We start from the raw sequence: 15,613 nt of genomic DNA on the forward strand, positions 1-15,613 counted from the left end.
TAGTGCAAACAATCAAATAGGATTATAAATCAATATCTACACTAAAATCAATGCATCTAGTGCAAGCAATCAAATAGGATTACAAATCAATATGTACACTAAAACTAATACATCCAGTGCAAGCAATCAAATAGGAGTAGAAATCAATATCTACATTGAAATTGATGCATCTAGTGTAAGGTATCAATAGGATTAGAAATTGACATCTACATTGAAATAAATGCATATAGTGAAAGTGATCATATATGATTATAAATCAATATCTACACTAAAACTAATGCATCCAATGTAAGCAATCAAATAGGAGTATAAATCAACATCTAGATTGAAAAGTAATGCATATAGTATAAGGTATTATATAGGATTAAAAATCAACATATACAGTAAAATCAATGCATCTAGTGCAGACGATCAAATACGATTAGAAATAAATATCTACGTTTAAACCAATGCATTTAGTGAAAGAAATCAAATAGGAGTAGAAATCAACATCTACACTGAAATCAATGCATCTAGTGTAAGGTATTAAATAGGATTAGAAATCAACATCTACATTGAAATAAATGCTTCTAGTGTAAGCGATCAAATAGGATTAGAAATCAAAAACTGCACGAAAATCAATACATATATTTTAGTGAAAAAACAAAATATTCATGACTTTCTAGATCTAACTTCTATGTTTGTATTTGTCTCTACGAGTCTCTTTCTTCTTCCCTCTCTCTCCACCTTCCATTCTGTGTCTATCTCCCTCCCTCTCTCCTTATCTCTCCCCCGCCCCTTCTCTCCCTTGTTTCTCTCTCGCCACCTCTCCTTCCCTTTCTCTATCTTTCTCTTCTTCCATCTCCCCCCACCATCTATATCTATACCTCCCTCCATCTCTATTTATTTATCTCTCTATCTTAGCGACCTAATCACATGACACGCTCTCTCTCTCTCTTTCTCTCACTTCTTTTTTTTTATCTCTCTCTTATTGCCTCTTGCCCCCTCCATCTATATCTCTATCTCCCTCTGTCTCTCCTTCTTTATCTTTCTATATCAGCCCATACTCTCTCTCTCTCTCTCTCTCTCTCTCTCTCTCTCTCTCTCTCTCATTTCGTCTTCATCTCTCTCTTATCACTCACTCTCTCTCTCCACCTCTATCTCTCAATGTATTTGTTCTTACTTCCCTCTCTTTCCCCCTCCAAATGCATCTCTCCCTCTCTCCCTCTCTCCTCCTCCCCACCCTCCTTGCTCTCTTCCTTCCTCTCTCTCCTCGTATCTCCCACCTCTATGTCTCTCTCTTACTCTATTCACCCTCCATCTCACTCACTCGCTCTTAAATATGATCCTATTGTATTGTATTTAAGAAAGTATCTAAATTAAAAATATATAACTCTATGCAAAATATTAAACCTATATTTTGGATGAATCATGTCAAAGAAAACACAATAATAAAAAATTTAAAAGAATCATGCACTATCTTTCCTCTATCATTGTTAGTCACGTTGTTTTCTCGCTTTGCTTGGATCCTTGGTTAAAATGCATCTATCCTCCATTTAATTTCTATGGGAATATTCTTAGTACTCATGAGGATGGAGGGTTTAGATATACCTCAAAATTAATTATAACCTTTTTGCTTATATATTTAATTAAAAAATGTTATAAAATTAAATTAAAATAAGGTTTTTGTAAAATATTTTGGTTTTGAAATAAGTTATGGTTTTTGTGCATGTGGTGTTGATAAGCCATAGTATTAACCCATGTTATTGCAATAGAATAATTAAAATCCTAGATCCGTAACATAGTAATAGAAAGCATACATGGCCCATGGTATTGATAAACCATGGTATTATGATTTTTTTCCCTCCTCTCCCTGGCTCCCTCCCTCTCTCTATCTCTCTCTTGTGGGTATTGGCCCATGGTATTGTAAAAAAACCTATTTAGAAGTTAATAATGTTCCTAGAAAATATTTATGATTAAAAATCTTGTTATATTATAAATATTAATTTTTTATCCTCTTATTAATTTAATTTAAAGATGGTTATGGAATCATTATTTTAATTGATATGGTAAAATAGATGTTAATTTATAATTATGAATTAAGTATTAATTAATAAATTATTAGTTATTTATAATATGTATTCATAATAATTATTTTCATAAAAATTATATTATTCGTGATTAACAAAAAAAAATCTTATTATTATTATTATTATTATTATTATTAATTGTTATTTAATGGTAATGAATTAAAATTAATTTCTTTTTATCTAGGGATTCCTTTTAGTAGATATTAATATTAATTTAACATAATAATTTTATATATTTCATCATAAAATTAATAGAATATTAATTAATAAATCATTGTTGGTTATTTATTATTAATATTCTTATAAATTAATTAATTTTTCATTTTGAATTTTTTTAATATTCTAATAATTAAAATAACATGGAGCAAATATCATTAAAAATTAAATTATTGGTTATTATTAACTAAAAAATCTAATAATTATTATTAATATCATTATTAGCTTTACATTTTAATAAATATTATTAAGCTTTTTATTAATTTTGACTGTTATTTAATGGTAATGAATTAAAAATTAATTTCTTTTTATCAACATTAGGAATCTCTTTTTTAGTAGATATTAATACTAATTTTAACATAATAATTTTATATATTTCATCATAAAATTGATAGAATATTAATTAATAAATTACTATTGGTCATTTAGTATTAATAATAATAATTAGTTCTCATTAAAAGGGATATTAATTTATAGAATAATTTAAAGTTATTAAATTAATTGGTTACTTTAATTAAAAATATTTAGGAAATAAAAAATAAAGCAATGTTTATTATAAAAAAAATAATAATAATTAAATAAATAGTTTTAATATAATAAATTAAATGTTTTTTTCCGAGTAGTTAGTCTAGTGTAGGCTTAGGTTTAGTTTTAGAAAATGAGGGGGCTTTTTGTTTTTTGTTTTCAAGCATTAGGTATTTATTTGTTCTAGTTGGTAAGCTCCTCTTTCAATCTATCACTTTTGCCCTGAAGATGGATCCACATTGGGATGAAACGTGGACAACAAGAGGCACACAATACTATGGATGATCCTAATAAAAAATCCCTAAATGACAGCCATAAGTTAAAATCTAAAATATTATTTATATGTTATATATTTTAATGTGATTTGTATATTATACTTTCTTTTATCTAAAATATTGTTCATAATGTTATTAATAAAAATCAAAGTTACAATATAAATAAATGAATTTAAAATATCTCACATCTCACATTTAACATGTCACATCTAATGCTCACCCATCCACCCTAACCCACGAATCCCTTCTGAATTTTAAACAAATAAAAATATTCAAAAAGTAGCCATACAAATTAAATGTGTAGTAAATGCTCATATGAATCAATCTATAATAAACATCAAAACACTTACTTTATGATATATCTCATATTGTTAAAAAAAATCATAAAAACTAATTAAATTAATATAATTACTATTAATTGTAAAAAGAATTAATATATAAGTTAAACATATATACATATTAAAAAACACATAACAAGATTCTCAAGTATGGATATTTACGGTGATTCTTAATTTGTATATAGGTTTTTTATAATACCATGAGCCACTACCATAGGTTATCAATAGCACCGTGGAAGCGAGATAACACGTATGCCATTTCCTCCTCCTCACAACACCGTGGAAGCGAGATAACACGTATGCCATTTCCTCCTCCTCCACACATGCGATATCATCATCATCATTACTAATATGGCGAATAACGGGAATCATCGTCCTGCTGCGATTTCTTCATCCTCATCATGAGCAGTATGCAGAATATCATTTAGTTAAATTAAATTTTATATAAAGAAGTTAGAAATATAGTTAAATATTGAGCTATTCCTTAATAGTTAAATAAGTGTCATGTAACGTCTTTCTAACTGAATAATCATTCATTCATATTTTGCAGACCGGTATCACTGCATCTATAGTTATGGCAATCCTTAATCATCATCTGATATTTGATAATAATCAATTATCTAACTTCACCAAATGAACGCACCATCCAAGTCTCCGTTGTCCATGAGTAGTGCTGTGTAAATGTGGTCCAATCAATCGCAGAATAGCCCATCAACACCAGGATCATCGCCGCTTTATTTGTAATAACAATAACCGTACATGCCATTTCCTCATCATCCATCTCGATCTGCACACACACACACGCGATACCATCATCATTAGTATACCAACGAGAGTGATTCGCTCGGCCTTTCAAAGCTCAATGACATCACATTCCATTCTTCTGGCACTCATAACGTTTTCAATAACATTCCTTCTTCTATATGTATGTACCACTACCACTAATGATTTCAAAGAAACACGCACGCGTATCATCCGCGTTATCTCGGACCGCAACTTTCCCACGTTCGTTTGAAATTTTATTCAATTCACTGTCGTCGTTGTAATCAATATATAGAACGAAGGCCAGAGCTTAGTACATCACTAGTATTACTGCACAACCTCATTGTCCGTATTACTGTACTTCTGCTAATGGCAGAAAGCAAACCCCATGTAGTGCTTGTTCCAAGTAGTTTGCAAGGCCATTTAATTCCGTTTCTGGAATTGGCCAAGCTTCTCACCTCACTAGGCCTCGCGGTTTCGTATGTACCAATTTCAGAGGGCGCTCAACACCTCGAGCCTCAGGTACAGTGTTCGAATCTGGACATCCAGTTCGTAACACTGACACCCCCTTCCAGCGAGGAGCCGTCCCCAGGAACCCAACGTTCAGGCAATGTTTCCTTCCATGTCACCGCCCTGGAGCAGATGGCTGGGCCCTTCGAAGAATGGCTGAACCAACAGATGAATAACAATGCCGACCCTCCCCGTGCCTCTCCGACCTGCGTCATCAGTGATTTCTTTAGTAAAGGATCGGTTCACAGCTCCGCTGCCAAGCTCGGGATCTCAAGCGTTGCTTTCTACACTGTGGGGGCATACAGTCTGTCTGTGCTCCACGCCTTCGTCACGGCATGCACGCCGCAGAACATCCCGCAGGGTGACGACGAGATTTTTGAAATCCCCGGACTGAACTTCGCCAAGCTGCGCATGTCAGACTTTCCCCCGGGTACGCGAGATAAGTCCAAGGGGTGGTACAGCCCGCTTATCGAGGAGATTAAGTGATTATCGAGGATGATCACTTGGCCCATGCATCCAGAGCAATCGCTTAACTCGAAGTTCGTAGTAGAACACCTGAATATAGCCACGAAATTATGCGTGGGTGAGACTAGTAAGCTGGATCAAGAGAAGGTAAAAAGAGCAGTGAACATGATTTTGGCGGAGCAGGGATGAATATGAGAATAAGAGCTCAGGGACTGAGAAAGCTGGCCAAACGCGATGTGAATAAAGACGGATCCGGATCTTCTTACAACAACCTTCTGTTTTTTATTGAAAGAATCAAAAGCAAAATTGGCACCACACATCCAGGGCCTCCCCCGCCTCCAGGATCTCCCTCAAGTAAAAGACCTCCCTCACCTCCAGGATCTCCCCCAAGTAAAAGGGTAAAAGTGTAACCGTGATGATCTTTCACATTTCATGATGAAATTTGCATATTATATAGCGGCATCTATTAGTTTACAGAACTCATTCACATTTATAGAGTAGTGGCATGAAAGTTGGGTAGTAGATTCCAGTGGAGTATCATGAGATCCAAACTTTCATTTAGTTTTTTAAGTTGGAGGAAGATAGGTATATGTTAATTCCATCCAAATTTTTATTTAGTTTTTTTAAGTGGGAGGAAGATAGATATATGTTAATTCCAATGGAGATAGAATTGAATTGAAACTCAATGTTACAGAAATCTTTTTCTTTCTTTGCACGTAATTTCGCTATTATATTCGGATCTAACCTCCCACTTGATATATTAATCGAGTGAGCTATTGATATTCTGATCTATGCTCTCAAGTTTCTTGTGAAAATTCAAAATCAATGAAAACTATCGAGATTCAGATCTATGATCTAATAATACGTCATATGGAATTTTGTGTTTTTAACTAGAAGTGTGTTTTTAATAACTATTATTGGTGTGTTATTAGAAATTTTTAGTATTAATCATATGTCTTAGTAGAAACTAAATACACAGAAATTTTTTAAACTATAATTTTTTTTAATTGGAAAAAATATTATATGTATTAAATTAAATTTGATTTTTATGTATATCAATTCATTTTTATTATTGATAATTGTTTCTTTATATTTTTTATTATATAATTCTTTAAATATATATAGGTTAATATCAATATTAATTTTTTTTATAACTAATAATAATTTGAAATGAAATTATAATTTTATTAATATAAAATATATGTATGAGATTATAATTTTATTAATATAAAATATATGTATGAGTATTTATTATGCATACTCTAATAATAAGTTTTATTATAATAAAATTCTAAGATAACAATTAATCAATTTTAGTATTTAATATAAAGAAGTGTTACATATTTGTAAATAGATATGATATATTAATTTCTGTATAGACTTCATTTAGAGTTTCAATAAATATTGAAACTTGTAACTTATATAGTGATCTTTTCAGTTGTGTTGAGTCTTAACTTTATCTATTGAGTCATCAGTTTTATTTTCTACCTATCCCTAGAAGCTTCTATTGTCCTATAAATTAGGTTCATATATAACTCATTTTCTCAAATAATCATATGTGTTACTTTATTCATCTTGTAATCTCTTACTTTATTCATCTTGTAATCTCTTAGTAAAAAATTGTTTAGCTTTACACTCTGATCCTTTTAATGCTCTTTCAATTATAATAATCTTACTTAATATTCAATATCATATAATCATCTTTATTTATGACCATCACACAAAATTGATATCATATACTCATATTTATTTATTCTTTTACTATATCAGCTGAATTCTTAATCTGAATCTGAAATAGTCTCGCACAAAATTCTCACTCGTCATTTTCCAAATTCATATCTACACCCTCGTTTTACTCCATTGTCTCTCAACTTCTTCAATTATCGCGGATGGAAAGACTCAAGTTACAGAGGACTAAAATTAAGATTAAAATTCCTAGATCTAAAATTAAAATTAAGATTAAGACTCTCAAGCCAAGATTAAAATTAAGACTCTCAAGCCAATTGGGTAGCTGGAAAAGTTAAGATTAAAATTCCTAGATCTAAGTCCAATTATGCTTTGAATTTCTTTATCAGCAGCCATTCTTTACAATGATGCTTGGTCCATACGGGACATTTTTTATAAAAATACCTTTGTCAATGGAAATTTTGATATATTTTTTTAATGTTGTTTTCTATATAATCGCAGTAGCATGTTTTTAATTTTGTTATGAGAACGCACATGACAGCAAACTGAATTATAGAAGGGAAAAGAGGATGTGGGCCGTTACGAAAAAAATCAAAAATAAAACAAAAGAAAACGGATGTGGCATATACCTCAAAATTAATTATAATATTTTTATAATATTTTTTAAATTTAATTAGAAATATTATAAAATTAAATTAAAATAAAATATTTGTAAAATAATTTGTTTTTAAAATAAGTTATGGTTTTTGGGCATGTGGTATTGATAAACCATGGTATTGGTCCATGGTATTGTAACAAAATAATTAAAAACTTAGATCTACAACATAATAATCGAAAGCATAGATGGCCCATGGTATTGATAAACCATGGTATTATGATTTTCTTCCCTCCTCTCCCTCGCTCCCTCCCTCTCTCTATCTTTCTCTTATGGTATTGGCTCATGGTACTATAAAAAATGCTATTTAGAAGTTAATAATATCCATAGTATATATTCATGATTCAAAATCTTGTTATATTGTAAACTTGATTTTTTACGTGCTTATTAATTAAATTTAAAGATGGTTATGGAATCATTATTTTAATTTATATGGTAAAATGGATGTTAATTTACAAGTACTATTTATATGTTATATATTTTATTATAATATGTATATTATACTTTCTTGTGTCTAAAAACTTGTTCATAATTTTATTAGTAAAAAATAAAGTTACAATATCCAAAAAGTTAAATTTAAAAATATCTCACATCTCACATTTAACACCTCACATATAACCTCACCCATCCACCCCTAAATTGGGATGTAGAGTGCCTTTGGATGAATCCTTCCAAATAACAATCTTCAAAAACTAGCCATATAAATTAAATGTTTATTACATTCTCATAGGAATCAATCTATAATAAACATAAAAACATGTACTTATGATATATCTCACATTGTTAAAAAAATCATAAAAACTAATTAAATTATAATTTTAAAGTAAATTATTTTAATTATTATTAATTGTAAAAAGAAATAAGATATAAGTTAAACATATATACATATTAAAAAATACAAAACAAGATTGTCAACTATGGATATTTACCCCAAGTTTACCATGGTGATTCTTCATTTGTATATAGGGTTTTTATATAATACCATGAGCCATTACCATGGGTTATCAATACCACATGCCCAAAAGCTTATAACTTTATGACACTTGTTCATATCACATTTCTTTTAATTAATCAATTTAATTAAAGGAGGAAAAACATAACTACTTTGAAGATAAATCTCATGTTTTGATTTCTGTATATTACTAAGAATAGTCTAGAATATTTCATGGAGGTTAAATCCCTACCATCCACCTAATAAGTATTGGTAATTAAACTAGCATTTGCACCAAATGTTGCAAAGGAAATGCGGTAAGGCATAAAATAATAATTTTTAAAAATTTATTATAAAAAAGATTTTTCCTATTTAAAATTTAATTATTTTTTTAAATATCTCTCAATATTAATCATATATTCAAAGATAACAATTGATTTATATAGGATGGATAACACTGATTTTTGTTTAGAAAATGTACACCAATTGATTTTTGTTATGTAGTTTATCTTTATGCTGGATTGATAACAATGTTATTTACTGGTTAAAAAGTGTACACCAATTGATTTATATGGAGTTTATGCATCATTAAATGTCAAGTTCAAACCACTCAACCCATGGTTAGAAATGACTTTGCAAGGGAAAAACCACCAAAAAAAGAGGGCCACTCAACCGCTGGAAAAAGAGGTCATATGATGGAAACAATGGAGTAGTCTACCTAGGCGGTAGAATGGCCCGGTAGCATTCAGTGAGTGAATTAAGTGAACAAACAGTGTTGGAATGCAAGTGAACAGATCTCTTTTATATTTGTCTATGAATGGCTTGATATTGGTAATTCAACTATATGAATGAGTTATAGCTTATATTTAGCATGGCTCTTATTGATTCTGTTTGTATATCATTTAGTTGTGGCACGGTAATAGAATACGGTTATTTGCTTTTCTGAAGCATTAAGCATTATTTGGGGATATTACAATCTTCCTCTAGCTTTAAATTTCCTCCCACTAGATCTCTCATCATTTCACTCCTTAGAGTGACCCCTAGTCATTAAAGTTTTTGAATCAACATTTATTTCAAAAGGTCTTCTCCTCATCTCATCTTGTAGCCACTAACCTATAATCTCATCCATCTTGAGATTTCTACCTCTGTAGCTCCACCAATGGAAACTATCAAACTCTTCCAAGAATTCAGAAGACTACAAAGAAAAAGCTATGCATCATTTCTCTTCGTTTGCTTCATCACCAATGGTCAAGAAGATTGAGCAAGGCATTGGAGGCATTAATGTGATATATAACGTTGTCACCATCCTTCATCTTTAGAGCATATAGCTTCTTCCATGGGAATATCAAATTCATGAGGAGTCTAGCCTGATACAATAAGCCAAGCTTATCCCAACTCTTCTTTATTGTAGCTTCTCCTAACACATCCATTAACATAGAATTTGATTAATCAAGACCAATCAAGGCCGTGACCTTATCATTCATCTTGCCCCAGTCCTCCTACTTCACGATGTCAGACTTTGTGTCCTTCGTACTGATTTCTACTCTCTTTCAATAAGCAAATATTCCATCTTCAACCTCCATAAATGGAAGTTGTGGCCATAGAATTTATCGATCTCTAAATGTCTAGATGTCATTTCTCCTACCACATATATCTTCTTAGCCTCTCACTGAAGCTAGCTACCTCAAAATAATCACTACTACAACAACACAACATTGTCCAACTTGAGCTTCTTTACCTAGAAAATGAGATTTCTCTAGCTTTCTGATCAAGACCTCAAAACAAGGCCTCAAGAACACAAGATTCTGCAAACCAAGCTTCTTCAACTTGGCAACAAAGATGTCCCCCTTTGAAACCAACAACCACTTGATACTAAATTGTTTTACCTGGAGAGCAACCTATAGCAATTAGAGAAGAATCTATAGCAGAAAAATTGTGAAGATAAATAGGAAATTCAAAATATTTAAAACTATAACAAAGAAGTACATAAAGCAACAAGGATTGTTTTTTTAATATAGAGGGAACAGATGATTGTTCACCTTTTTTTCTATAAGGAATGTACAAACGTTGAAACAATGTCGCCCCTAAAATCAGAAATACAATTGGGAAACAACTTTGTTTTTGAAGCACAAGAATGCAAGCTAGAGATTTAAACACAATGGAAACTGCTAGTTACACAGATAATGTAACTCGGCATATCTTCACACTTGAAAGAAACTCAACACACACTGTTTTTTTTTGTGACTTGTAAATATAATTTAAACATGAGAGAAGAAATTCTCCTCTAAATTTACAATCTCTGTTGTATCAGATAATCAAGCCATTTGCTGAGATGAAAAACTGGGTCAACTGAAGAAAAATCACTACATTTTGTTGCATCAAATACTCTTTGAAGATTAGTAAAACTGCACACAGTTTGTCTACACTCAGCAATCATAGACTTCAGATCTGTTAGCCTTTTTTTCTGATATATCAAAAGGAAAACTCCAAGCTCTGTATCTCTGGAACTCCAGCTCTTAGTCTGTTTGAAGAGGAAGTAACTCATCATTGGCCAGTCCAATAAACAAGAAGACATGGATCATGCACCAACGGACCAAAATAAATATGTTTTTTCAACAACAGTTACTCCATGACTTGTTTTAATTACACACACCTTTCAAGCTGTTGCTGCTAACAGTGAAAGTGGTGATGTTCTATCCGGTGTGAAAACTAGCCTACCATCTGAGCTTCTGTTAGGATGTGAGATAGCAATAGATGAACCATGCTTGTGTGAAGAAAATGAAACAATGAATTCATCAAGATTTTCAGTTCTTGTAGGTGTGTCTGCCGAAGGAGGTTCAGAAGGTGGCACAGGATGTGCTTTATCGCCTGCAAGCATTTGCACTACTTCTCTCATACTAGGTCGAGCTTCGGGATGAGGATGGGAACAAAGCAAACCCAGTTCAAGAACGAGCCCAACTTCTTCAACAGGGTACTCATTAAGAAGTCTAGGATCAACTGCTTCCAAAAGCTTTCCCTTGGAATGCAACTCTCGAACCCAGTCAACCAAAATTAATTCTTCGGGAGACATCTTCGGCTCAATGGGTCTTCTTCCACAAGCCACTTCAAGCAATAAAGCCCCAAATCCGAACACATCAGTGCTTGTTGTGGCCTTACCAGTACGAGGAAGCTCTGGAGCAAGGTATCCAATAGTTCCAACTACATGGGTGATGTGAGGATTTGAACCATGTTCATATAAACGAGCAAGCCCAAAGTCCCCTAACCTGCCATTCAAATATGCATCTAATAATACATTGCTTGCTTTGACATCTCTATGGACTACTGTCTGCTCCCATTCTTCATGAAGATAAAGCAAAGCCGAAGCAACCCCTTTCAAAATTGTATACCTCTGCGACCAAGTCAACATATTCTGTGTGCTCTCAAACAAGAGCTTGTCAAGGCTACCATTTGGCATGTAATCATAGATAAGCAGAAGCTCTTCCTTATACCGACACCAACCTTGAAGCTGAACTAAGTTCCTGTGCCTCAGCTGGCCAATGCTTGCAATCTCTGCAATAAATTCCCTCACCCCTTGCTTGGATTCATGCGAAACCCGCTTCACTGCAACTTCCCGCCCAGTGCTGGGAATAACGCCCTTATAAACCCTGCCAAAACCTCCAAACCCCAGCAGCTGTTTGTCCCTAAATCCCTTTGTGGCCACTTTAAGTTCACTGTAGGGGAATCTATGAGGACCATATTCAAGCTCCCATTCTTCAATCACCTCACTCTGTCGAATCCCCCTAATAAGGTAAACTGCTGCCAGACTTGCAAGAACTGTGATACTTACGGCAGCTATGGATACCTCAACTATGAACCTTCTAATCTTCACCATAGAATTTGCAGATGTAATCTGAGGAAGCTTTGAGAGTTCAAGGTCCTGTGCAGGCCCATTCATCCTGAAACTGGTATTCCTAACTGAAGTCACGCCTGCTGTTCGTTAAACTAGTTTCAGAAACTAGTGCGCGGGTGACAATTTGAATGGAACAGGAATAAGGAGCTCCCGAACAATACACCGCGGCTAGTCTGTCAGGGGATGTCAGGCCCCATTCTCTGCATCCGAATCCGATATCTTGTCAGGCCCTGGCAGGGAATGTCAGGATTGCCAGGGAGGGTGGCGGAGCTCCGAGAGGGTGGTGGAGGGTGAAGACATTCCCGGTGGCCTGAGCCGGACGATTTTCCGGCCGGTGCCGGAAAACGGGCCATTCTACCGCCTAGGTAGACTACTCCTCAATACATATTTGTTAATAGATATTAAATATTTACAATTACATAATTAGCTTACTAAAATGTAATAAAAAAAAATTATATGATAAAAACAAATTATATCATATATATCATTTGTTAATAGACATTAAATAAACAATTATATATATATCTACAATTATATAACTAACTTGCCAAAATCCAACATTAAAAATATACAATCCATTAGCAAACTACTTATTTTCTTGGCCACAGGATAGCCCATATCATGTCACAAACCTCTTATTGCATTGTCCAATACATAAAAAAAAAAAAAAATTAATTATATATAAATATCTGTAGTCAAAGCATCTAACCACGGTAACTTGGTAATTCAAAGATTAATTGCCATATTAATGTTTGCATGGTTTTAGGACAAGTGTTACATTTCTGTTTCCCCCACGATAACTTGGTAATTCAAAGGTTAATTGCCATATTAATGTTTGCATGGTTTTAGGACAGGTGTTACATTTCTGTTTCCCCATCCCACTGATATTTTATGAGCAATTATGGTGTTTCTGGCTTTTTCGGTTCACTTGTCACTATGCACTGTACCTTACCATTAATATCACGTTTATCCGGTTCTCTAGACCATTCGATTGAGTTTGATGATCTCCATGGTTCTACCTTGGCTACGTGGCACACGCAGGTCGTCCTTCCCCGGTTGGAAGCCTCGGGATCCCTCTCTCATCAACGGTGGAGAGCTCAATTACTCGATCCTAGGGTTACAATTCCATCAATGGAAAGTATGCTTTCTCGGTGGCTGAGTTGAGGCTCATTTGGTTCCTACACTTTCCATGTATGCTCGAGCTTTGCTCCTCTTGCGAGCTCTACTCCTCCTACCATGGTTTGGTGCTTTGAATGAGATGGAAACACTGCCTCAGAGGGATAGCTATGTATTCTGGGCTGAGACCTTCGAATGGTAAGACACCTAGTTTTCTTTTTCTTTTTTTTGGAAAAACCAATTTGAATTTCTGAGTTAGCTTAGATTGTTGCTCTTATTTATCTCCAGGTTATGTTATTGACTAAATGTTGGTTCCTTCTGACACAGCGAAGGGTATTAGGCTCAGTACCTCGGCCTCCACCTTAGTGGTTCTAGCTCTTCTCGAAGGTTAATGTTGCGCACAAACGCTCTGGGTAAGTCTCGGTCCGAAAGGTTTGTATATGGTTGTTTGAGGGGACTCATTTCCTTTGGGTTTTTCTGGGAGCTTCCTTAATTTTTGGGTAGGGCCCGGTTGCGTTCGTCCACTCAGAAGGATACCATCTCTTTGTTGTTTTACGTTTACCTCTCGAGGACTTTCTCACAGTCAACCTCCTCAGGTTGTGCCATATTTAAATTCTCGGTAGGGCCTACCTGCTCTGGGGTCTGCACAGTGGTAGAATGCTAAGTTTGAATTTTCTACTGGTTATTATTATGTAACAAACATTCTTCCCAAGAGAAAGAATGGTTTAAGCGATGTAATGTATATGTTTATTTTTGTTTAAAGTCTCCCATGGGTTGGAGCCCCTTTTCAGCATTCTGTAAAGTTTACTGATAATGTAATGGATTTCTTTGGTAGTCGAGGTCCCTTAAGGCTATGGTTACAATTTATCTGTCGTTATTCATGGATTCTTGTTATTAAAATTATCATCTTTTTCTATATGTAAGGTATTTTACAATACTTTGCTGGTATAAGGACATGCATAGACTTCTCTTAGTTCTGCGAGTTTCTATTGTTCATATCATTCTCTGTATAGACCCTTTTGATTTCCTTTTGCTGTAAAAAATGTTGTGTTCTGCTAAGCAAATGAATTTGTTGTGCTAGGCGTTGTGTTTTACTGTTATAAAGATTATTTACTTGCCATTGCTGGGTGTATACGTTAGGTAATTTTTTGGGTTTGGATACTTGTGAACAGGGTTTCCTGTTCTTTTGTTACCCGGCTCATAGCGCGCGGCTAGTTTTTGCGAATTTTAATAGGATGGGCTTTGTTAAAGGTTCCCTCCCTGAGCACCATTTTCGGCTTAACCCGAAAGTCTCTTCAAGGTTTGGACACAGGGCTGCTTCACACTCCTGCTCACATCTCTACAGTTTGCCAACGCGGTCATTGTGGCTCTTGATAATAGCATTAAGAGGTACGTTATACATGTAAAGTAAAGCATGTATCATGAACAAGTTGTGATCAAGAAGTAAAAGACGGATCTCATGTTTATTGGAGACGGCATGGATTCCACAGTAGTTATAGGAAATCTCAATGTATTTGACGACACAACGACGTTCCATTCTGCAAATATTCGTGGCATGGCTCCTCGACAATCAAGAACGTTATCCAGCAAATAAAAAACAATATGACTGCTCATGCCCTAGATCCGCCAGGTTTCAAAACGCTTTTGCAGCACAGGCACCCGGTGAAGCCCAGGATGTTATATACCTAGGGGGGATAATATGGGGTACCAAGGGGGGTACCCAAGGTAGTAATGTAATAATGGGATGGGCCATAGTAATAAATAAGGTGGTTAACCCATATCATGTAAGGGACCACAAGTAGTTAGTAATAATGTAATGGGCCCATGGTATTAGTTGATGGTATGAGGGAACCATGGTAATGACCCATGGTATTGTATGTATGAGGCCTATATAGAGGCTAGAGACTCCAAGTCAAGGAAGATAGTCAAGGAATATTGTATGAACACTCATATGGCTTGTGGAGTGTTCTCCTTCCTTAAGGAGTGAATGTATGGTGTTGCCCTACCTTAAGGGTTTGATCAATAAAGAAGCATTTCTATCTATTTTGATCTTGTTATTCTTGGGTTTATTTATATTATCATATATTTTTGGGTTAGATCTATAACAACCATTTCATATTATTTCTGGGTTATTTGCATTATCTTACATTTTCATATCAGATCTATAATATTTATG

The 15,613-nt window shown here is 34.0% G+C and overlaps 1 protein-coding gene and 1 pseudogene across 1 annotated transcript; one reads left to right on the forward strand and one right to left on the reverse strand.

Annotated features, from left to right (window-relative positions):
• Positions 1-4,554: 4,554 nt before the first annotated feature.
• LOC149226162 (UDP-glycosyltransferase 89A2-like) lies at positions 4,555-5,181 on the forward strand. Its single transcript, XM_089380123.1, has one exon. The coding sequence runs from the start codon at positions 4,555-4,557 to the stop codon at positions 5,179-5,181; it is 627 nt and encodes a 208-aa protein (XP_089236249.1).
• A 5,907-nt stretch (positions 5,182-11,088) lies between these two features.
• On the reverse strand, positions 11,089-12,366 carry LOC149226163 (L-type lectin-domain containing receptor kinase S.4 pseudogene; annotated as a pseudogene).
• Positions 12,367-15,613: the final 3,247 nt, after the last annotated feature.

Source organism: Pinus tabuliformis, chromosome J (genome assembly GCF_031772625.1).
Source record: "Pinus tabuliformis cultivar Carrire ecotype Pingquan chromosome J, CPIR1, whole genome shotgun sequence".
Lineage (NCBI taxonomy): Eukaryota > Viridiplantae > Streptophyta > Pinopsida > Pinales > Pinaceae > Pinus > Pinus tabuliformis.

What these genes read in the sequence shown, in the direction of transcription:
- LOC149226162 (XM_089380123.1), top strand. Translation starts at nt 4,555, where the DNA reads ATGGCAGAAAGCAAACCCCATGTAGTGCTTGTTCCAAGTAGTTTGCAA.